Raw genomic sequence first — 25,870 nt, forward strand, 5'->3', positions numbered from 1 at the left:
CAGCTGGAAATGCCAGCAGAATATTATTTCCTCTTGTCTCTCTGGAGTCATAACTTATGGAAAGAAAAAAAATAAACACCACACCGCGTGTAAAAGGTTATGACTGATGCTCAGAGACGTGCCAAATTAAAAAGGGATGCATGTTAGTGCTCGGCTCCTCTCTGTGCATGTGTGGTCTGATGTGTGTGCCTGTCTGAGCGTGTGCTCTGACCAGGAGGCTCTTTTGGAATAAGATCTCAGGTGATAAGCCACATATGGGAGTTGGCGTCTGGCCTCTGGCCTCTCTAATCTGTTTGGCTATACTGGATGGCTCAGATGAAATGACAACAAAGATTAAGCCACAGGCGAGAACTTGGGGGATCCCGAACTCCTTCTTGACCCGCTAAACATGATTAGAGAGACGTGGCAGCCATGCTTGATGTGCAGGGATATCTTGTTGGTGTGTAGGTGTTTTTCTTTATTTTTTTTTATTTGTGTGTGCATGCCTATACACCCCATCTTCCCGCTCCAGATTTCTCCCAGAGTCATGCAATTTAATGCAATTCTTCACCTCACCTGTGCAAAGCCTGTGTAATTGGTACACATCAGATATCCAACATCTCCTTTCAAACAGCCTTAAATGATTTCATTTGCTGAGGTGTTTAATATTACATTTTGTCGGCACGCCGGGAGCAGGAGGGGTGGATATTTGCTACGAGGGAAGCTGTCCTCACACTGTGCTCTATTTTAAATTGGGCTGTGGTCCATTTGGAATACCAGTGACTGCTCATGCTTTTAATTAGCGATCTGCTTTATTGTCATGCACAATAAAGAGAAATGCTGAACAAGAGGAAGAGGAAAGAAGTAATGAGGAGGCTAATGGTAAAAATGATCCCAGATTGGCTTTTCGTCTTTTCATGCTAAGACTGAATGGATTTTAATATTCTTCAGCTTCAGTCTTTGATATGAACAGCTTAAAACTGCAGTATTTTCTCTGTGTTTACATACACTTTAAGAATTGATAGGGTCTGTTATATTCAGAGAGTATTAAATTAATAATAGTGATTTTTTTCTCTGTTCATTAATATTTACAGTGTTATCTAATCACAAATGCAGTAATACATGCATTTGTTCAAAGATGTTTTTGGATACTGTCCGCGTCTACCTTGAACACTTTGTAAGATAACCTTGCCCGGTCTTCTAATTATCTTTGAATTTTTTTATTTAAAAAAAAACAACAACAAAAACTTTTATTTCTAAAGTAATCTAAGGAGCTTGGATAGAAGATGCCTGGACTACTTTAAGTTTCTTGAAGGCGTTTCATCTGAGAAGCTTCTTTGGTTCTAAGAGTTCTCCAGCTCTAGTTGGAGTTGTATCTTTAGAGGGCCGTTGACTCACATGTGCTGTATCTAATGAGCCATGGTGAGAAAAAGGGTGCGGGTCATTATCAGCAGAGGTTTGGGGTAAAACCATTGCGGGACCTTACCTCGCCCTATCATGTGACTTATTGAGATGAACTGACACATGATGTGAGTGGTTGTAGAGGCGTCTTGGAAGGGATCTCAAAACTGGATTGTAGGTGGCAGACAGTTGGTGTCGTAAGCCACCCCCTCTGTTCAAGGATGACCGTTCACTGTGCACATGGATGGCTTCTTTCACTCCTCTTTCAAACCATCTGTCTTCGATGTCCTAAATGGGAACATTGACATCCTTGAAAGAGTGTCCTTTATCCTTTAGATGTAGACGTACAGCTGAGTCTTGTCCTGTGGAGGTGGCTCTTCTATGTTGTGCCATGCCTTTATGAAGTGGCTGTTTGGTCTCTCCAATATTGAGTTCTGAGCTCTCCTCGCTGCACTGCACACACTACGTTGTTTAGTTTGTGTTTGGGAGTTTTGTCCTTGGGATGACCCATTTTTTGTCTGAGTCTATGGCTGTGTCTGATATACACTGGGGATGTCGTGCTTGGAGAAAATTCTCCTGAGTTTCTCTGATAAACCTGCTACATAAGGAATGACAGTATTCTGTTTGTCCTTCTGATTCGCCCTAGTTGGTGTCTGACCTTGTTTACTGGGCATCTTTTCTGATTTGATGAAAGCCCAATCAAGATAACCACATATTTTAAGAGTTTTCTCTACGTGTATGTTCCTTTTCTTTCCCTTCAAGCTTAGAGGGAACGTTTTATGCCCTGTGTTGCGGGGTCTTGATTACTCCAAGTTTAAGAGTAGGTACTGGTCTTCTGGTAAACTTCAATGTTGAGGTTTCCATTCTCCTCAGTGAGCGCAGCACAGTCCAGAAATGAGAAACTGTTATCCTTTGTATCTTCCCTGGTGAACTTTGTTTCTGTCCACTGAGTTGATGTGAGAAGTGAAGGTTATTACTTCTTGGGTAGTTTGGTCATTTGGTTTTAGAACTAAAGAAGGTTCTCAGATGAGAGGTGAAACTTAAAATCCAGTCACTTTTCTTTCCAGGCTCCTTAGATCACCATGACCTGACGACTGAGAAGCTATACAGACCTATTTCTCAAGTATATTTTAGCTGTTGTTTTCTCAACAGGATCTGACTGATCTTACTAAAATATTTTTATTTGTTTGTTAAAAAGTTGGTAAAAACTATTAGTAACTGTCTGGGGTTTCCTTTCTTTTTTAAATAACGTCTTAATATTACTAACCCATTTAAATCCTGATAACACTTACCTGATGCGTTATTTATGCTGTGTAACTATAGCAGCTAGCTGTCTGGTAATTCAAGTTACTGAACTAAACCTTATCCGTGTTTTGAGCATTGGTGCAGTTGTCTGATAAACAGCATGGCTTACTGTCTGATTAAATGAGCTAACACCCTTCCAAGATGTCAGGCCACATCTTGAGTGTATTTCATGTAATTTGTCTGTATTTTTGTATGTGCAATGCACCCATACACTACAGATGTAATAACTTAGCAATCCACTTTTTCCTCTACCTCCAAAAGCTCAAGGTAATATTATGCAAAATGCTAAGATCAAGGCTTCTTGATGGTTGTGTATGACTCACTTTGCTGATGTCACGGTGACCATGCCCCGATTTTACAGGCTTCAGGTCAATCCCACATTTCTCTCTTATTTTATTTCCTCATTAAATTAACTCACCTCTCCATCTATGCACTCATTTCTTTGTGTCCTTATGCTTACTACTCAAGACGGCTGCCATAGGAAATGACAGTGCTTCAAAGACCTTATGCTGTGCTTCACACATATAATGCAATAAACTTCTTTAACCCAAGATGCAACTTGTAGGCATGTCCACTGGCAACAGTTGCCATGGCAATGTGAAATTACAGGGTTCATTGTCTTGCTCTGCTTCCTCATTAGTTGTCACTGAGTGAAGGGGTCGAGAGGGGAAGGAGGGGGAATCCACACAAGCACACAAGGTTGAAAAAGTACTCCGTGTGATGTGGATGGAGTCACCGGGAAAGTTTTTAATTGGGGGTGAAGTCCTTGGTGGGTTGAGCATTAATTTTTTTATTTATTTAATTTTTTTGTGTGAAAGCTGCAGTGATGGGAATGCCTTTTTGTGTGTTGTTTTTTTTCCACCGGAAATATGAAGACATTTACAGCAGCCTATTTATATGAGACGATCTCACTGTATACCTGGCGGCACATGCACATGCACGATTCTTTCAGCTTCATTACCCTTACACAAGTGAAAATGGTCCTGTGGTGTTGCAAAGGCTCTGTGGATGTAGCATGGCAATACTCTGCTGCAAGCACCCCGAATAAAATAGTTTCACTCCTTCACAGGGACAGACTCTTACTCTTTGGCCTTCATTTGTCAAGTTGGACTTCTGATCTCCAAGACTGTTATTATCCCTGACATTTCAGTGTATTTTTCGAGACTGGGAAGAAAACAGATTTAAATGTAACCCTAGACCCCACTGCTGTATCCACCCTCAATATGTGTAGAGAATAAAAAAATAAATTGTCTTAATGGCAGGGAAGAAGGTTATCTTTTCTTTTCTTTTTTGTCTTTTGGGTCTAATGCTACAGTCACACTAAGGAAAAGAGTGGTTGGAGTCTGCGGCATGACCAGAATTAGTGCATTTGTGTAAAATGAACTTCCAATCTCACTTCCTTTGAAATGATTGTAACCACTCGTAGTCAGATATAATTTTCGAAGACACTTTGGTGCACAATGGAGATGATGATAAAGCAGCAATAAGGTGGACTCAGCTTGGTGTCAGGATGTGGTTGAATAGGGCTAAGTTGGCAATTAGAAGAAATCTGTTTGCATTAACAAATTGATTCACTGTTATAAATCAGTGAAAATTGCAAATCTGTTTTGCATTTCCAAAAGGATGAACTCTGAATGAACAAAGTTCAGTTCAGTTCAGTGAATCTCTGCAACCTGTCCAAGGGTATACCTTGGACAGGTTGCAGAGATTCACATCAACTTTGTTCATTCAGAGTTCAGCCAGAACTTCGTAGACCTGAAACAGAAGTTCTGACATTCCTTTAAAAACAGTGACGTAGTTGCTGAAGGCTGCTGATTTAATTGCATAGTTACTAGGAATATAACCAGAGTACAACCAGCTAAGTCACAAGTTGAACTTATTTTTAGATTGAGTGTATTGTGTTGGAAATCTATCAGTCAGTCCAAGCTGCACTGCAATCGTTTGGAGACAAGTTGCCTTCCGTCACTCGACCCATGCAACCGACCTTTTAATCTAAAGTGATCGCCCAGAGGTCAACCACTGAGTGACCAGTTGGTTGCCACAACTACTTGTAGTTAGTCGCCAAATGCTAAAACATTCCAAGCAATTACCAGGAAAAAGCAGATTGTTCTTAATGGCAAAGAGGTTACCAGTCAATTTTAAGTCTATTGTGACTGAGCTACAACTTAAGAAACATTTCATCTGCTATAAAGAGGAATCATCTTATTAGGATAAAGGTCACTCTTTCAAGGATGTCAATGTTCCCATAGGTATTGTTATTGCACTAATTTGATTGAATCAATCTAAGCGGCAAACTAAGGCCCTGATTTGATCAGATTTATTGATTTGCCAAGTAAAACAAGAACAGAGGTGTGTGATATCTCCTAGAAAGATATTTGAAGTTTGACATGTTTATAGATCTGAGTTTGTTGAACTAATAATATTGTTTAAATAATACATTGGATCATCTTTACGCAGGCTTTCTTAATAGGGTAAGACATTTATGTTCAACTCCTAACCTTAATTATAACTTCAGATAGAGTGTGGATTTTAAATTAACATCACATTTAATTTTGATATACTTGATATTGATGAAGTCCCTGATCTGACTTCACCAAATTAACTAAAAGGGAAACATTTAGTTACCCGCTTTTTCATGCCAGAAGACGCTTCCAATAGTGAGATACCGAATGAGGTTTGAAAGTGAACATGGCGTTCCACAGGATTTAACACTGGGTCCACTAACGTTTGGATGACGTAGCATACGTCGCGTTTGTGACCACTTTAAAACTCCCCTATGAAACTGCATGTGAAGTGACATTTAAAATGAAATGACTTCAGAGTTCATAGTTATTGGTGCTGATGAGGAAAGATGTCTATAAATCTTAGAGGTAGTATAAATGTGGTTCTGTCTAGATGCCCATGAAAGAAAGCGTATAGACTCAAAACTGCTGTGACAGGAAGGGTGGCACCGTCCTTTTGTCTCTAATGAATGCACCAACTGATCACATCAAGCCTGACCAAAATGAGACGTGTCTTGGCATATCAGATTCAAAATCCAGTCTGGGAGCAATTAGACCTGTCAGTTATGTGTCCTGGTGAGTGATAATTTTTTTTATGAATGGCACACGGCTTAATAATAAAAATACATGCAGGGTAGTGCTACTATGCCTATGTAAGTAATGCAAATATTGACTAGTTATAAAAAATGACTTCCTAGTTAGCTTTTGTAAAAAGAAATCTCTTAAGTGGCTTATAACTCAGACTTCTCCCACTTGTGTTCTCTTGAACTGTGTCAATATAGCTTTTCACAGCTCATAGCCCCTCATTTTCATTTACAGCTGCTCTACTAGCGAATAGAAGACGGTAATGAGATCATGCCAAATCTAAATATAAAATTATCCGCCATTACACACAGGACAATAATTCACATTCACACATACAGCATGTTTCTGTCTAATGTATTATGCATGTGTGCTCTGTCTTTGGCCATAAGCAACCCCAGAAGCCTCTCGTTCACCCAAATAAACAGGCCGACCAACAAACACAATGAATTACTCATGATTCATTAGCAATTAATGGCCCTCGTTCTCTGCTTTCATTTCCAATTAGGAGAGCTGAGGGGACTAAATATGTCTGTTGTGAGTGAGCGAACGAGCTCGCAGCCATGCTCTGTTTCTCCATCTTGTAACTGCCTGTTTATTGTTTATTCCATCACCAGCATTTGGTGTGTGTTTCAGCACGCCGAGGAGAACACTGTGCATATATGTAAATCGTTATTTTTGCTATTTAATGTGACGTTTTCAGGAACAAAAATGTAGCCTGAGAGAGCCTTGTGAACCCAATGGGGAAATGAATGTGTGAGTCTGTTTGTGTGGCTGTGCGCTAATATTGATGACCGTGTCTTCATGTGTGCCAGGACAGCACCGCTCTCTCGGGCCAAGTATTTCTAAAGTGCGGAGCCTGAAGTTGGACAGCAGTGTCTGGAGCAATGAACTAGTGGAGGTAAATGACATGTGTGTTACTCCTGTCTTTACCTAATCCCATTATATGAAAGCGTATCCATTGTACTAGAACTAATCTAAAAGACTGGGAAGATGCTTGACAGTTCCGCAATGATGATCAATGGTCATTTCAAATCACAGTAATACCTCTGCAAATAATTCTCATCCAAACGTGTCACTTTGTACATGTTTTGCAACCCCTTAGCTCTTTCTGGAAGTGGGGAACAAGAATGCTAACAGTTTCTGGGCTGCTAATCTCCCCCTGGAGGAGGATCTCTACAGAGAGGCTTCTGCAGAGCAGCGGGCCACATTTATCCGCAGGAAATACAGGGAAAGGAAGTACACGAGTGTCCTGGAGGGCTTTAATGACCTGGAGCATCTAAACAAGGTACAGAAATGATGGATTTCATTTATTTCATTTATTTATTCATAAAGCACGTTTAATAACAACAGGGAGCTGACCAAAGTGCTGTACAGCGTAACAGTTAAACAATGACAGAAAATTAAAAGAAAATTAGGATAGAAGAATAAGAATAAGAACTCTCATACAGTTTCGAAAGCCAGAGTAAAAAAATATGTTTTAAGATGCGATTTAAAAAGAGTAACAGTTGGGGCCTTTCTAATGTGGAGAGGTAGATCATTCCACATTTTCGGTGCCACAACCGCAAATGCCCGATCTCCTCTATGAACCATCCTAGACTTATGTAAGGTAAGTAGCAGGTGATCGCTTGATCGAAGGGCTCTAGAGCAGCGGTCCTCAACCCCCGGGCCACGGACCGGAGTCATTTGGTACCGGGCTGCGAGAGTGAGACTCGGGTGTGAAATGTATGGTTTTCAGGGTTTTTATTGGTTTTAGCGTTATTTTGTTATCGTTTTTTTCATTAACTCTGTTTTCCTGGGTCTTTTCACGTGTGTTATGAATAAATCTTATTTTTTTCGGTACCGGTACTAGTTTTATTTTGTTGTATTTATCCGCGACACATTAAAGGCCGGTCCGTGAAAATATTGTCGGGCACAAACCGGTCCGTGGCGCAAAAAAGGTTGGGGACCGCTGTACTAGAGGGCGTATAAAGCTGCAATAGGTCAGACAAATAGTCCGGTGCCTGGCCAATTAGCACTTTATAAGTCAAAAGTAAGATTTTGAATTTAATTCTAAAACGCACTGGAAGCCAATGAAGGGAAGCAAGCACCGGAGTAATATGTTGGTGTTTCTTCACACAAGTCAAAAGGCGAGCTGCAGCATTCTGTACAAGTTGGAGCCGGGCCACCCATATGGAAAAGAAATAGTAAAAACATATATGATTTACTCATGAAAGTGGCCACTTTCTCATTACTTTCATATATTTTTTTAGTAAGTATACAAAACATACAAGTTTCATTATATAATTTTTCAAGGGATCTTATATGTGTTTTCACTCTTGTATGCCTTTCATACAAGTTTCATACAAGACAGATAAAAACTTTATAAGATTTATATATATCTTTTCCATATGGGCAAGCTGGACTGACTGACACCCACATATAGTGAATTGCAGTAATCCAGTTGAGATAAAACAAACGCATGAATTGCTCGTTCCAAATTTCTAAAAGATAAAAAAGATCTCACTTTGGATAGGAGCCTTAATTTAAAAAAGGACTGCTGGACAACTGAATTAATTTGTTTCTCGAATGTAAGTTTGCTATCCAAGGAAACCCCCAGGTTTTTTACATGCGTTTTAACAGCACATGTTAGGTTGCATAAGTCCAAATCAGGGGCATTGAAATTACAGCTCAGTCCAAAAATAATTACCTCAGTTTTATCCTGGTTGAAGGTAAGAAAATTTGAGGCCATCCAGGTTTTAACTTCGTCAAGACATTTGACTAGCGATTCCATGGGCGTGGAGGTGTTTCTATTAAACTGAAGATAAATCTGGGTGTCGTCGGCATATGAGTGAAAGCAGATGTTATGCTTCCTAAAGATTAGGCCTAGGGGCAACATGTAGATTGAAAAAAGAATTGGGCCTAATACGGAACCCTGCGGGACACCACAAGTAAAAGGAGCTGGGGAAGAAATAAAATCATCAAGGCTCACGGAAAAAGTCCTCTCGGAGAGGTACGACCTAAACCATTCCAAGGGGATACCTTTGATACCACATTGCTCCAAACGGGAGATCAGAATGCTGTGGTCAACAGTATCAAAGGCTGCAGTTAAGTCTAGGAGCAGGAGCACAGCTGGGTCTCCTGAGTCAGTGATTAATAAAATATCATTAAGTATTTTATGTATGGATGTACTGGAGCAAAAGAAGCACCAACTGAAACTGAAGCTATAGAAGTCATGTTCTGAGGTGTAGTGGCAGTCATAAATAAATGACTTCATGAACGGTTTTCTGTGAAGAAGAGTTCAGCTGATATGCCAGTTTACTGACATTACCGCTATTGGTGTTGGTGTGTTTGTAGGCTGCACTGTCTACACTATCTGCAGTGGTGGTACTGTGCAAAAGTCTTGAGCCACACCTCAATTCTTTGTATTGCGTCCAAGGAACCCAGCACTCTTGAGCAGCAGTAGTTGGACACTGGCTGCTTTTTCATACATTTTTACTGAAAATTGTATCTTTAGGCACTTTGTTAAAAGTCAGTAACTTAATGAGTTGGTGGCTAAATAAAAAACCGAGAGAATTATAAGGGGAGTGTCCAGAGTCATTAGTTAAGCATGGCGGTGTTGGAGATCTTGTCAAAATTTAAGGAATTATGAGCACAGAAATGTACCATCAGATTTTGATTCGCCACATAATACGTTTGCTTGACAACAGCTTCATTTTCTAGCTTGACCATGATCTCACACACACTCCCAGTGCAGTAAAAGCATACTTGGATAGAAAAACACTCAGTGAAACACTATCAGTCTTTGATTAGTCTCCCCAGAGCCCGGACCTCAACGTTATTGAAGCAGTGTAGGATCATCTTGACAGAGAACCGAACAAACGGCAGAAACATCCAAAGAAGAGCTCTGAATGCCCTTCAAGACGCGCAGAGAACTATTCCTGAAGTCTGCTTAAAGAAATGACAAGAAAGCTTGACTAAGAGAGTTCAGACTGTGTTGAAGAATAAAGGCGGTAAAACCAAATATAACTTTCTGTACACTGTATAAAGTCTGTTTTTGACTTATATCTTTGTACATCATCTAATAAATCACTTCCCCTATTTCCCCATTTCCCTGGCAAAATATAAAGAAACTAGAGGTGGCACAAGACGTTTGTACAGTACTGTATTTGTTGTATCTGTGCTGACTCAGTGTCTTAGTGGTAAGTTGGTAACTCTATCCATCCCTTTTCTTAACCACTTCTCCATTTCAGAGTTGTGAAAGGGCTGGAGCCTACCCCAGCTGCCATACTGCAAAAGGCCGAGTATACCTTGGACAGGTTGCCAGTCTGTCACAGATGCTTATTAGTTTGTTTATGAATTTTCCAGCAATATAATCTTACAATGATGTCATCATGTACAGAATATAAGCTGATGTCCCACTTTCTGAAGTTCTAACAGCCTAAAAATCACCATCAGCCACAGAAATCAAGTATTGATCGTACTCTGCAAGGAAATAGAAGAGACTTCTTCTGACTCCTCTAACCACTTTAAACAGATTAGAACATCTAACAGTACTCTGTGTATGTGACTTGATGGATTTTGTCTGCCTTTCTAAGCTGAACAAATGTGGCGAAGGTACAGCAGGTCCACAGCCGACTACCCTCATAGTCCTGAGCATATAGCAATGCCCTTAACATTAAAGCTGCCATTGACTTTGTCTTTAGGCAAAGACACGTATGCTACACCAATAACCACATTGCTCTGTTGACTTGTGGCTTCTGTCTTAAGTCTGCAGTCACTCTACCTGCCAGTTTTAAGTTTTCCACATCAAAAATGCCAGGTTAAATATTAGCACCAGTCAGCATATGTTTACAGGAAACAATTATCCTTTTCTGTAATGTTGTTCCCCCAAGATAAATGTGTAAAATAGAGTCCTCCCCACTGCATAATGTAAGTAAAACATAAAAAAAACACAACCCTTGCAGACCTTCAGTGTAATATTTCTCTGTCTGCTTAGCTAAGTAATTTTAATTAATGATGGGCAGTGATAGCAGGAGTTCCCCGAGCATGAAATCTGTTTTATAGCTTCGTTTGTACCTTTAAGGAAAAGTGCACATGGTACACTCCATAAGCTAAATCCACTAAACTTGAGAAAGCCCATATTTTCCTGACCTTTTGACCATTGGTAAATCCGCACTTTAAGCCTAAAGATGCCAAAGGAGAAGTCTTATCGATCTCAAGTATAGGCATGTTGGTGCTTAGGCCTTGGGGTTTAGGGTTTATTGCTGCTGTAAAAAAAGAAAAAAAGGAGAGGGTCTGCTTTTTCTGGCCTCCTTTTAAGAGCTCTAAGCAGTGAAGCAGTTTCCACCGGCATCAGCATTTACGCAGATCAGCCCCCTTGTATTGTTTTCCTGCACCGAAAGAGGGGAAATGGAAATGTAGACAGGGGGAATGAGGCGAGAAAGTAAGGAAGAGATATACTAGCTAGCTAAGTGGAAAAGTGGATTAGGATCCACAACAGAAACGCTTGGGTTGGTTTTATTACGACTTTGCCAGCTTTCGCGCGAGCGTGCGCTTTGGGGTGTGCGGCGTGTACATGCGTGTGAACATGTGTGCTCCTTCACTTGAGATGTGTGAATTTGCTGTTCTAGTGGGAGCTCTTTGCAGGCGGGTGCAGGAGGGGAAGTGTAACACAGACGGAGTGCAGCACCCCGAAAGAGTCAAGCCACTGGAGAGGTAGGGGCGTTTTAGTGTGTGAGTGCACGAGGGATGAATGCAGGGAAGGGCTGGAAGTGGCCTTGACACACTTGAAGTGTCATGGAGGCACATATAGAATACGATACATGCAGCTAGGTCTATCAGTACGTGGACATTAACACAATTCTAGACTTTATTTACTGCAAAGGACTTTTATTCAAGTATTAAAAACAATCCTTATATTGTAAATGAAGCTGGTGTGTCCAGTTATTCTTGGGTACTTATAAAACTGGGGTTTGTTTAACCACTTAAATTAAAACTGAAAGCCTGAACATCAAGCACATGTTAATTCTTTCATTTAAAATCTACTGTGGTGACCTGCAGATGTAAAATATGTGCGCCAAAGTGCACTAAAACACTAAAAAGTCTTCAAAGCAACTCTATACATCTCCACACAAACTAATGAATCACAAACAACGTGTTTAAAAAAAAGAGACCAAAAAAACCCAGTATTTTTAACATAAACAAGGACACTGAGTCTAATCTCATCGGACACGCTGTTCCACTTCTGTGTCACATTTACTTACTGTAACACAAGCGCGAATATGAAATAATGAAAGCTATATAAAACCTTTTTCCTCTGGGACTCCTATCGGGACAAAGACAATAATACTAGCAGTTTCCTTGTTGACATTCAAGCAGTTTTTCTGAAATCATGCGATGGCATTTCAACAGGTTTTATGGGGCTCAGGGGTCACGAGATTTACTCAGCGCATGCCGCAAATCACCGCTTAAAGCGTCATTTCAGGTAATGAAGTAAAGGTAGTGATTTATAGGTGACTGCGTCAATATGTTCGCTTACATAATCCCAGCAGTGTGTGTTGCGATGGGATTCTTTTTGTTTGCAACCCATCATTTTTTCCCCCTTCATTTAATGCGTACTCTTCATCCCGCTCCCTCTCTTTCTCAGTCCCATTTCCCCTCCATTAGAAGCTCATATCCTAGTGACCTCCACTAACTCTCCGCAGACCACATGACCTAGAGAGTGCGGTGTCAAAGGAGCTTCTTATATCATTACACACCCTCGCACACACGCACACCCTAACCCTCTTGTGGCCACGGTAATTGCTATGACACGGAAGGTCATTTCCAGAGACGACACAGAATAAGGCCAAGTTGCAAGGGACTATTTTGCCATAATCTGACCCCATCTTCCGTGTGCGGGAAAAAGACAGAGGCGCGCGCGTGTGTGCACGTGCTAAAGTAATTATAATTTTTTAAAATCTTTCTTCACATTAATTTTCGGTTATTGTGCTACTGATGAAGATATCTATTTTTTTTGGCACGCATATTTGAACATCTTTATCTCAGTGCAGGGCCTTTGTGTGGGTGGCCAGGTTATATCGACGGGTACTTTTGTTTGTGCGTGTATATGCACAAGCCTCGGCGTGCCTCACTTTCGGATGGATATTGCTTGTTTGTGGCGGATCGATGCAGCCTACTGACTCGGCTCAAAGCCCAGTGAAAGGAAAGGTTGTTCGTTGAAATTCCGCTATTTGCCACTCGACTCCTCCGTTGATCCCCTTTGTTGAGGGTCATCGTGCACGGTGTCACATCAATCGACTGGACAGATTGAAATAGACAGAAAATATTTACCCTGCTCAGACTGTATTCTTCAGACTCTTTTATCTTGCTTATCTTAGCGGGATCACAAAGTATGTCTGCATGGCCAGACACCACACTCGCTCTATAACGATGTCTTTCTTCATCTTATAGGCGCTGTTAAAGGTGGAATGTAAAGAAGAGTGTATAGAGGAAATGTATTTATTTACCTTCCCTGCTTACGTGAAACCAGTGCGGCGTTACCTTATACCGCATTTAGTTTGATGTCAGCAAGGTCTAAAGAATATCGAGTCTGTATTTAAATGAAGGTTAAGGCTTCACAAGAGGAGATGGGAAGAAAAAGTGAAACTCACAGGAATTAGTTTTAACTGCCTCCTTCTGTTTAACCTCTTAGTGGCTTTTAGATACTTTTCTTTAAAGTGCAATACGTTAAATAAGTTGCCTTAAAAGGTGTTGGTATTGTTTTAGAATGGAGTGTAATAGAATCCTAAGTGAGGCTGCTTTTGCTTTTCTGTCAGGCTTTAGTTAATCTCTTGAAACCACCCGTGTTGATGTCCTCCATCACTAGACACCGCAACTGTTACCAATCAGACGTTATTATGATCTGCTGAAGAAGCTACATTGTTTTGGCTTGATGGAGCAACCAAGCCACTGATCCCCGGCCGTGTCTTGTACTGGTGGACTGGAGAGGGAACATCACAAGCTACGTGCCAGGAAGCATCAGCGGAGAAAGGAAGCCCAGCTGGCTGGCTCTCCTAATAATATTCTCTCGAGTGGTCGCTTGTCAAAAGCCTCCAGCTATCGTCGCATTTACTCTTTTGTTCATTCTCTGCCTGTCGTTCAACAGGGTTGACAAGAAGTCACAGTCATGGTCTATATACGAAAATATCTGGGCAGCAGTACTACTGCTTCTCATGCTTGACCAGGGCCAGACTGGATGCTACACTGACTCACTATCCCACCTTGAGGTATTACTTGAGTGTCCGGGCCAGTGTAGCTACGGTTTCTCTGCATCGAAGTAGGAAATATTTCTTTGATATAATGGTCCTGCTTTGTATTGTTATGAAGCAGGGTTATGTTTATATGCATTTTATTCTTATAAAGAAAAGAACAAAACCATCAGTGACAACACTGTTTTTCTGTTGTGTATAGTGTAGTCGTTTACACATTGGCTTGGCCAGTGAGACACAAATCCCTTTGGCGTTTCGTGAGGAGTGGTTTAGCAGCTTAAAACTTTTCCAAATATTATTCAGTATATAACTTTAAGATTCTCTTAGGTAGTGCAAAAAAAAAAACTCCAAATGACACAACATGGTTAGGTTGTCTGTTGTGCTGCACTTCTGGTGACTTTGCAACATATTTTGATTAATGTGGCAGCTAAGGTGGTTACAAGCTACTTGCTAGTAGCTAAGTGGCATTAACATGTGCAGTAGCCAGGTTAACATCTATAATAACTGCTGGGGGCATTTTTATTCAGCCAATCAGAAAAGGTCTGCTTAAAGAAGCGAGTGGCTTTAAAAGGGGAGGAGCTAAAAACGTTGCGGTTGAACTGAGAGGCTGCATTTAATTTTGTTTTCTTTTTAAATCTATTTGTTGACTAAAAACAAAAACGTTTTCGGTAGAAATAAATAGAATTTCATGCCACACACCCCACAGTTTCAGTCAGTGATGGTACACTGGAACAGTATACAAGGTGAATGTTGGATGAATAAGAAACAGAATGTTGGCATCAGTAAACTCTTCTGTGGTTGTCCGTCCATCCATCCATCCATCCATCCATCCATCCATCCATCCATCCATCCATCCATCCATCCATCCATCCATCCATCCTTCCTTCCTTCCTTCCTTCCTTCCTTCCTTCCTTCCTTCCTTATAGTTTTCCTCTGCAGTAGCTTTGTGTCTCTTAGTTGGAGAACCCTGCTCATTATTGAAGTTTCATAGTGACTGGTGGAGGCGTACAAATGTATAAAATTCATGGAAAAACCAACCTCACTCTGTTCCACCAGAACCGCTTCAGTCTGCCTCGGCATTGATTCTGTAGGTCTCTCTTGCGTTGCTGGAGTGATGAGACACCTTTCCTCCAAAGGATACTCCTTATGTGTCATTTTGATAGTGATGGAAAGCTCCCATGTGTGTTGAGTTCTGGTGATGAGAAAGCCGTGACATCATTTTCATAATTACCAAACCATTCGGAGACCTCTTGTGTCCCCTCAATGAGTCCTGAAAAAGACCATTTCCAACAGGATAGAAAAGGTTCATCAGAGGATCAAGGTGATCACCCGGAACAACTGTGTATTGATTCGCGCTGACCCTCACTCTAAAGGAGGGCATCGAGGGTGCTCAAACAGAGCAACAGATCTTCCTGAGAGGAGGGGTCAAGGATTTTCCTTTAATTATTACCCGCCTGCACACTGCACTCTTTGTTTAGGCTCATCCTGAACGTTTAATACATGCTCTGTTTATCCATGCACAGATTACATGGCTGTATTTATCAGCTTCTGATTCATATATATATATATATACATATTCCATGCTTGGTTTGTTTTCCTGCAGGAAATTCACTCTATCTTGCTTCATCGCAGCCTGCTGCTGTTCTTTTGTATTTTTAGCTCACTTCGTTGTGTTTCATGTCTTTATTCCCACATTTCTCTTTGTGAAAATTGTTAGTTTCATTATATTTAATATGGCCCATTTGTCCTCTCCTTATTTGCTATATTCCTTTTTTTTTAGCTCAGGGTTTTGAGCTTTAATGATTCCCACTGGGAGTATTAAAGTTTGATCGCATTTTAACTTCTCTTTTGAGATCAGCGGGTGGAACTCAATTCGTAACTTTATGTGGTTTTCTGACGCCGCTTTATAGACTCTTTGTCCTCTATCAACCTGGCAATCGCGCATACACGTACGCAGCAACACCACGCTGCTCCTCCTACACAGAGAAGTGAAGCCATACTTACATTTCCAGAGATTTTTTTCACTGTCTCTATGTCTGTTTTTTTTTTTTTTCTTTTAAGGCATTAATCCAGCTACAGAAAGCTACTTAGAAATCCAATGAGCTGCTGCTCCACTTCTTCATTCTTTTATTAGGCTATCACAGCAGGAAATGAAAAGTGGCAGGTGGACGTCCATAAATGAGATTTGCGACCACTAAAAATGAGCCTCGGGAATCTGATTCACAAACATGCCGAAACTGCAAATAAAATGTGAGCGAAACTCGCAAATAAGCTCATCACGGGCCCTTGTATCTTCTTTTATGTGTGAAGGCGCTGTGTGCAGCCGTGGTGTCCTCTGATGTGCTGCAGACCATGGCACTCGTGTTCAGCGGGGCAGATGTTATGTGCGCCACCGGGGATCCAACCTACTCCACCCCGTACCTCTTGGCTCAGCGCGCTGGCCAGAAGCTGCAGATGGAGTTCCTGCACCAGAACAAACTGTGCGGTAAGCAACTTTGTTACTGTCTCCTCTCACTTTGAAGCATCCGAAAAGCGCGTTTCCGCTGCGCATACTCGTTTTGCTTCATTAACGAAGGCAACGGGTGTTGTACTCGGAAACTTTTCCGTGGTCAGTGTTCAACACAGTTGAGGTGCCAAGGCAACAGAAAGAATAACTCATGTATTCTTTTGGCCGAGTTAAAAAAAAAAAAAAAGAAAAGAAAAAAGTTTACACGTTCTCATAAATCTGTGAAAAGGCCTTTAAACCAGGTGTGCAAGTTGGACTTTTACAATCATCAGCACCACATATATTCTGCCCCTATCCCTTCTACTTTAACAAGCCAATCATGTTTAAAGCCCATACTCACCGCTGTGCCGCCACGTTCATAAAAGCACAGAGGGAGTTTTTATTTTTTCCCTCCCTCTCCGCCGTGAATAGGAAATAAAGACAGAAAAACCCACAAATATGAAGCTGGTGAGTTTTAAGTTAAAAGTTCTCTCTCCCTTTTTCTCTTTCTCCATCTCTCCCTCTGTCTACTTCCCACCCTGCACCCACCTTTTGTAATACCCACCTAATGTCCCCGGTTTGGAGGCACGCCACAGATGTGCTGTGTCGTGTGGCTTCCTCGTGATGGATGTGGGGTTTTTTTCTTCTCTTTTTTTGCCGATGTTGAGGACGTATTAAATTAGAAGCGCGAGCCGGGCTGCTGTTGGCTGAGGCAGGTGAGGGAGACTTTCGCGGGGACTGTAGTTTACATAATGTATGCGCTGCATCTGTGTGCACTTGCCGGCACCGAGCCTGTTAGGGACTCTCTAATTGCTAGCGTGGGTCACCTGGTTACTGTGGCAACGGCCATTACTTGGAGGTGTGCTGGCGAAGCGCGCGAGCGGACGGGCAGATAAATGCGCGCGCATTCTTGCGGCACGCTTCAGACGTACTGTCGATCTGAAACGTGTAGAAAGGCCACGTCTGTGTGCTCATTATGTGCCTGCGAGTTGCAGGGCTTCATCATTAACAGATAGATGTGTATGAACAGAGTTTTCCTGTCTGAATAAACTGAACATCTATTGTGGACAAGCAGGTCCAGGGCCAGGGAGGCTACTGAAAACCAAAAATATGACTCCTGCAGACTGACTCTATTCTTTGGCTGTAACGGAGGGAACAATCACCACTGCAGCACTTTGGAAATTAGATCTAAATGACAGAGACAAGGAAAGTGCTCCTAAACGTAAAGTTTAGCCAGAACAGAGACCTTAAGGATGACTAAATGTCTCTATATATGTGAAACTGGCAACATGGTACCACAATCTTTTCTTAATATCCTGAAATAGCAGCTCAGTATCCCCTGAAATTACATTTATATTTGACAGTTCTGCAGCCACATGATTTATGTTCAATACCAACTTTCAGTACCAATGTAGGAAGCAGTGTGCCTTTTATTTAGTAAGGCAGAAAGTACAGATGTGGAGGCTGTGGTGGTTAGGTGGCTCTTTGCAGGAGTTAAAAGTTTAGATCGTATCTCAGCCCAGCAGTTAGGCTTGGTGTCAATTTGCATACTTCTTGCATCTTGTACTTGATGCAAAATAAACTCACACTTGTGTAGCGTGAGAATTTTAGCCTTAGGCTGTATATAAAAGATGGACATGAGAACAGTTTTTCAATATAAATGCCACCTTCTCAGTATTTTACAATCAGAAGTGAGGAACAAGGACACTGCATATGTTACGGTATGGTTTAATCACAAAGTCTGCTCAACCCAAAAAACTCGAGTGGGTATTATACAAAATAAACATTTTATATGGCTTGAAACTAGTAATCTCAGTGTCCATCTAATGCTACAGTCACACCAGAGAAAACTGTGGTTGGAGATTGCAGCATGATCAGAATTACAGCGACTGTGTGCAGTGAACTTGTGATCTTATTGCCTGTCGGTCTGTTTATCAGTCAGATTGTGATGTAAGTGGGTCAAGCTGGGGATTGAATGCAATCCGTTAGTGACAAATCTGTGAAAATTGCAGATCTGTTGCTGTCGACATACGCAAAAGCAGCTCCTGACATTCACACTTCAACCAGAACCTCATAGATTTAGAAACTCAGAAATTCCTCCAGAAATAGTGACGTAGTTTCTGCAAGATGGAGATTTTACTGCAAAGTGATGTAGACAACCCTGCTTTTATATAGGAATATAACCAGTATACAACCAGATGGCAACCAGTTGAGTCCACTGAGCTGTTACGCTCATTGGAACGGACTGACTCAGATTGATTCCAGTGTTTGTGTTGACTGTTTATAGATTTAATGGCGAATAAAATTGTTTACAATTAAATTCTGCCTGTTCAAGTCAGACTGCCTCGCTGGGAACCACCTGTGCAGTCACTTTGTGATTGAAGGTGCTGCACATTCAACCTCTGGACAACCAGTTGTGGCAGCTATTTGTAGTTGGTCACAAGGAGGTTGGCAACCTGTGTTATTTTAGTGTGGATGGACTTTTATGTAGGCTTTACGATTTTAGCAGAGCGTGTAGCCTCTCACTGCACACATTGCTCAGTTTTTTCGCAGTGAAGATGACAGCATCCACACACCCATCCATCCACCCATCCGTCCACCCATCCATCCATCCATCCATCCACCCATCCATCCATCCATCCATCCATCCATCCATCCACCCACCCATCCATCCATCCATCCATCCATCCATCCACCCAACAATCCATCCATCCATCCATCCATCCACCCATCCATCCATCCATCCATCCATCCATCCATCCATCCATCCATCCATCCTCTTCTACAATTCAGGTTTGCAGGTGGGTTGGAGACTATCTCAGCTGCCATAGGGTGAGAAGCAGTCTACACCCTGGACAGGTCGGCAGTCGCAAATCTAACACAGATATACAACCATTCACACTCACACATTTGGACAATTTAGAATCACCAGTTAACCTAACCCCACTAACTGCATGTCTTTGGACGGTGGGAGGAAGCTGGAGTACCCGGAGAGAACCCACATAGACACACGGCGAACAATAATGCAGAAATGTGATGTGAGACGAATTCTAGTTGTTGATTTTTATTTTTTTGAATCATAATCACTACCATTGTAGTGAGATCTTAGGTTTATATGGAGCTTTGTATCGTGCATGTGTTTGGTTCTGCTTTTGATTTCAATTTGGCTCACTATGGATGTAGCCAGCGACGCTGCGGGACTGGGACCTCTTTGTGACGATCTGCTGTACATATGCAGTCCGCAGACAGGCTGGAAATGTCAAATAAGTGAGAGACAGACTTGCGTGTTAAGGTAGATTTAGTAAAACGAACTACAGCCACGATCAAACATGTTTTTCATCATGGTTGCACAGGTGCCTACAGGTACTAAAGATTCCAAATAAAAGGCCGAGAGAGGAGACTGTCCTGCTGTTTTATGTGATGGAAAGAAAAATAAATAGTTGTGCTGTGAAAAGATTAAACCTCACCACAAAATGTGTCCGGACTCCCTCTTCTGACATTTTCCTACTGTTGGACGCATTGTCAGATCGCACAAAGCTGCAGAAAGCAGTGTCTGCATTGTTTTTGTGCGTGTGGGCCCCCAGAGTTTGCAGGCAGACTCGTGAAAATTTTGATTAAACAGAAAATGAACTTTTTCATTTGTTGTGTGCAGCGTTATGTCTGGCAGATTCCGGGAACAATTCAATACCCACATGACACCATCCCTACTGTATAGCATGGAGTTGACAGAGGGAGGAATAAAAGGAGAAACACAGCAGCCAATATTGAGGGCAAAACTGAGTTCAGAGCGAGTTTGGAGTTTGAAAAGACCTCAGCCTTACAGTTGAATTTTCCAGCAGGATAACGATTGAACACATGCAAGGACAGATATAGGTATTTTAAGCATTTGCAGAAGCAAACCACTATGTCTGGCTGTGAGCAAATTTCTTTTTTCTGCCCGTTTGCTTATCTTGTAAAACCCAAATTCACATAAAGAGTGACCTTCAGGCCTTTATTCGACCACCACGTCGTGCTGTAAACCAGACAAACGCAGCCTATTTCAAAACTCGCTATCCCCGTGGTGTCAGACTGGAATGAGCCAGCAATAAACAGGCACCCTGAAGAATTCTTTCTCCTAACAACTAAACTCCAAATCGGACTGCCTCTTGGTGTGTGTGTAAAACATCGCCGCTGTCTCCGTTCACAGTGTGAATTGCGCTCCCAGTTTGTGAAAATAAGAATAGGGACAAACCCTCTATTATCCCAGGATGCGGTGAAGCCCCCCAAAAGCCAAAAACCAAAGCTGCAAGCCCCGCTTTTCCCAAAACCGTCTCCACACTCTGCTCCCCCCATGGCGGCTAATTTGTAGCCCCGGTGTTTGGACATCTGCTGATAGCAGATAGCATGGCCACTTCATTAGCTTCCTTTCTCTGCGTGTTTGTAAGGAGGGGGCCTCCACGGACCTCATTCTCATGCTCGCACCTGCTCGCCTCAAAGCACCTCGGGACACTGTAGGAGCACGTTCCTGTGCACATTACCATCCCGGATTCTATTAAAAAGCCAATGGTAGCTTTCCGTGGCAGTGTCTCTTCACATTTTAGGAACTCCCCGAGGGCAGCTTCGTTGATGCCTCTATTCCTTATAGTCAAAGGCTTTCCCTGTGATGATTTCTTGTATATTTCTAAGTTCCTGTATAAACTTCATGTCTGGTGTATCTCTACCTCCAAGGAGACCTTTATAGATGAAATTGTTAGATATAATTTATAGCAGCAGTAGTCGGTGTCGAAACCTCTACAGCGATTTAAGTCATTCTTGATTGAAAAGTCACATGGGGGTGTTATCGTAATATTGTGTGCCATCTTTTGTGTTTGAAGGGCAGTGCAACTGTATGTCCATCTATAACCCATTAATGCCAGGTATTTTATATTTGATGCTTGAGTTTTTGAGACTTCTACATCTGATGTAGTGGTGCAATATTTAGGCCCATGGCTTAAATAGAAGACATGGAGGACTGGTTTGGCCAGTCAAGTCTTGTGAGACCAGGAAGAACATTCAGCATAACAAGTTGTTAGTGTTTATTGCATGTTCTTCTGCATTATTCACCCTCTGAATATAAGACGTGATGTGTGTGGCTGGTCTTATAAGTAAAAGAGGCTGAAAAGAAGGTCCGTGGCGTCTCCAGGCAGAATCTGAGTCACTACGTTTTTACATGGACAGCAAGATCCAACAGTGAGGCATCAGCGGGGAGTGACTCGTGATTTTTGACAGAACACTTGTCAAAAAGAGAAAAGGCTTTGTGGTCACGGCAGATGGTCACCCCTCTCTGAGGGGTTAAAAGGGAGTTTTTCCTTCCCACTGTCGCCAAGTCCTTACTCCTAGGGAGTCATTCATTGACAAATGTTGCTTTGTTGAGCTAGTGAGGACACAGAAACAACCAAGCCAGAGTTTGAACAAGTAACCTTCTTACTGTGAGGTGACAGTGCCGTAAGATGTCATCAGGGTGAGCCGATCCCAACAAACTAAATGTGGGATGATGTGGGACACGTTAACAATGCTGGGAGGTGGTCAGATATATTATATTTGAATGCATCTTTGGGTTTCAGTAAGGCTATAGCATTAGATAAGCTAACCTTGACTCACAAAATAATAAAAAGCCTTCCTATTATGTGCATTAGGTAAAAGTCAGCCTTTAAAATAGCGCATGTCCTGCAGAACCAGTCAAAATAATGGGACTCTGTCTCCAGATACAGGACAGGGGAGAAGAAGTGCTGTGCAGTCTCACATACAGAGGGACATCTGGTTTCCCAAAATGTCAATTTTAGAAGGATTTAAGTTGCATGTTGTTCTTTGTTTATTTGACCCCAGTTGAACCAGAGGGTGTCCTGTATCTGGTGCTTGGTACAGAAAGTGTTCAAATGCAGTGTCGTGGCTGCCGTGAGACTAAAGGGAAGATGTCAGAAGACTGAGTCTCAATTATAGAAGACTGCAGTGAAAGAGTGGTTGGTGTCTGCAAAGATTTCAGGTTTCAGATTGGGCTGCAGCTTTCTTACAATTTTTAAAATGACGTGTATTTGATCTTACTGAACAGACAGTGTTTTCACTTAGAGAGTGCTTGTTTTTATTCATATTTCCACACCGACTGTGGGCCTAAATTTCATTTAAAGTGATATTAGAAAGGTCTTAAAAAGCATTACGTGTAACTTGTTTAAGCCTGAAAGAGCAATTTGACCGGTTATAGAAATATTAGATAATACAGCTGTTAAAGCAGCTCCTCCAGCAGATAATATCAGTGCAAAGCGTGGCATAAAGAAAAGCCTGCTCTCCTCAGGACTGCAGCACTTCTCTGTAAACGCAAAACCCCTGCCATCTGAACTATTTGTAAAATGCTAAACCCCATAAAAATTGTACAAATGTTGGCTTTAAGCTCACAGTTTTAACGAAACGACTTGCACATCTTGTTGCGTAACACCCGCCCTGCTAGGCATCAGCTAATGCCTACAACTGTGAGGAGAACAATGTAAACATGTAAATAGTGTTTTATGGAGGCTCTTCACTCCACCCAGGAGGCCGTTGTACTGTGAAACCGAGCCGTACAGCAATGCCTCTTACTTTTGGCATCATTCCACTCCTTAAATGACACACCATGGATTTGGAGGCAAAGAAGTTTTATTGTTGTCGCCCTAGCGTCCCTGATGCCCTGAATCTTGCGTCACATTAAAAATTTATCTGGCAGACTTTTCAGTGTGGGTAATAAAAGGAACACTCACACACACACGCACACACACACACACACACACACACACACACATATATATATATCTATAGAGACACTAAATCAAACTCGCGTCTCTATTTCACCCCGTTGTTAGCTTCAATGCAAGACTGGCAGGTTTTTTTTTCTGTCCTTGTTGACATTGTTTATGTTTTCGACCAGTTCCCTCTGACTGTACGCAGGGCAGTAAGAGGGTTAGGAGGTCGCAAAAAGCTGCTCAGTGTTTGGGTAAATTAAGGTGAAGTGTCTGTTTGTGGATGGTTTGAATTTTAAAAGTGTTTGTGTGTGTTTGTGTATGTGTGTGTGAGCATGGCCTCCAGCTATACAGCTCAATAAATACAATAGTTTCTTTTTCTTTAATCCTAAGAATGACTATAAGTTTATACACTGAGGAAACCTCTGGCTCTTTTTATCTTTAGCTGACTTAGGCGTTCCTTTACGCTCTTCCTGCACGTGTTCTGTATTTGTGTTATCGCTTACCTCATTGCTCTGTGCGCGCGCGTTTGTGTAGGTGTGTGCGTGCATGTGTGTGACCGAGCTCCTCTGATTACCCCACTGTCCACTGCTTGTTGGGGACCACTTTGTGACCGTTGCCGTGGGCGACCAGATGGCTAATTGAGCACTCTGTCATGTCACCTCCCTTCACAGGGGACTGAGCCAATCGGCGCAGGCCAGACTTCTCAGCTGCCGCCCCCACAGACATCACAGTCCCATCTTAACAGAGTCCAGCTTTAGGGGCCCAGAGGGGTTGTTTAGAAAGCTCACAAAGGGAGCCTTGTTACAACTGATACCACATCAAGCCACTGGCTTATTTACATTTTGTCAATCTGAATGGTCGACAGTGGAAAATGTGTGCATGTGCGTCCGCGTATGTGTGTGCGTAGACTCACTTCCCTGCAATTTGACTGCGAAAATCATATTCCGTGTATTTATGATGCCGTAATTGGCAGACATATCCTCTGTTAGATTCACAGCTAGATTACAGATGCTGCTAACTAACTTGGCACGGCATTCCTTGGCATCACATCAAAAGTATATTACTTGTTACGAATAGCCAAGAAAAAAGGCCTGTGTCCTGCAGAAATGATGCTGCTGCTGTTGGGATGTTGCTTTATACGAGCTCGGCTGTAAATGGATGAAGGATGACGTGCATTTGTGAGCTGTTTTTCAATGTAATTTTCCCTTGAAGTCTTCATTGATATTTACTTGATAAACTTGGCCAGAATCACAGTTATGTAAAGAAAAAATGCCAAAACTGATGGATGTTTATTAATTAAATCATTGATGGATTATTAATTAGCATTAAAACTTTTTTATACTTCTTATATTTTGTTTTGTTTTTTAATAACTTGCTAAAGATTAATTTGGCTATTGCAGCTGATGTTAGTGCTGAATAATGTAGTAGCTACAAAGGTGATGTAGTTCTTGCCTATTGACCAACAACAATCCATCCAAGTTCAAATGGAGCATTTGGATTTAATAAGTGGATTTTGTACTGAAGGCTAATTTTTAAACATGCTATTCAGGGTGGGAACTACTTCTTCTTGGACTCTTTTGTGTACCCTATGATGCATCATGGCCCCGAGAACCATAATTATATAGATATGCATCTGGCTGGGGGCCCATTTAGCTCACCTGGTCGAGGCTCAACAAGGCTCAACACAGTGGCCTGGTTTAAGTCTTGACTGGGACCCTTTTGCTGCATGTCTTCTCCCACACCCATCGTTCCACCTTCCTGTCTAATTTTAACTGTCCAATCACATAAAAATGAAAAAATGCCCCTCTGTGTATTTTGTCAGCTCCTTCAGTTAAAAACACAATGAAAATTCTCTGAATTTTTAATATTCTTTTGACTTTTATCCCCGTATTAGATCTTTGAGCCTTTAAAGCATGCAAATGCCCCTGTGAAGTCTGAGCGTGTAGGTTTTCTCCTATTCAGAAATGATACTTTTCACACCTACGAGTCTGCAGGGGTCATAAATGTCGTCATCAGAGGGTGAACATGAGGCTCCGTGCAGACGTTGTGTAGTACGTCTATAAGGACTCTGCACTGCAGAGGCACCGACAACACGTGGTTCCTGCACACAGACTGCCAAACAGAGTAATAACAAGAACTTACTCAACCATGGTGTCTGAGGCTCTCCAGACGGGAGCATAATCCCAGCCTTAATGCAAACTGTATGACGTGAACAAAGCAGCAGCTGCAGAGACTTGCAGGAAAAGGGAGGTTTGATTTCCTACTTCTATAGAAAAATGAACATAGACATTATGACTGAGGGAACACACGAGCATTATTAAGTGGACAAAAATAAGCTGAACGGATATTAAGTCATAATGTTTTTCTTGTTTTGTATTCACCTTTAAGGCAGAGTTTGATCTGTTCTTATATCTCTCTAACATTGGCTAACAGTTTGCTAATAAGATGCTGCAGTAACACAGGCCCAGAGACTCCTCGATGACCCCCTGATAACCGCTCGTCTCCAGGGGGGAAAATGCGTATTCCCTTACCAGTTGCGCGTTTGCTTGCTGTCGCTGCACAAAAACTGGCATATTAGAAGAGGTGTATAGTGCTGCACTAAAAAACCTCTTTGCAATTGGTTTGGTCACCAGCAGATTACCACAGTGTCAGTGTTTC

General features: G+C 41.8%; 1 protein-coding gene across 1 annotated transcript in view; it reads left to right on the top strand.

Annotated features, from left to right (window-relative positions):
- The window catches only part of arap2 (ArfGAP with RhoGAP domain, ankyrin repeat and PH domain 2), a 176,588-nt gene that overhangs the window by 77,797 nt on the left and 72,921 nt on the right, over positions 1 to 25,870 (top strand). Inside the window, exons 12-14 of the mRNA XM_080874158.1 lie at positions 6,584 to 6,669; positions 6,874 to 7,056; positions 16,310 to 16,484. Of these exons, the coding sequence (XP_080730284.1) occupies positions 6,584 to 6,669; positions 6,874 to 7,056; positions 16,310 to 16,484 (444 nt within the window). The remainder of the gene's footprint in view (positions 1 to 6,583; positions 6,670 to 6,873; positions 7,057 to 16,309; positions 16,485 to 25,870) is intronic.

This window comes from Rhamphochromis sp. 'chilingali', assembly GCF_963969265.1.
Source record: "Rhamphochromis sp. 'chilingali' genome assembly, chromosome: 1".
NCBI lineage: Eukaryota > Metazoa > Chordata > Actinopteri > Cichliformes > Cichlidae > Rhamphochromis > Rhamphochromis sp. 'chilingali'.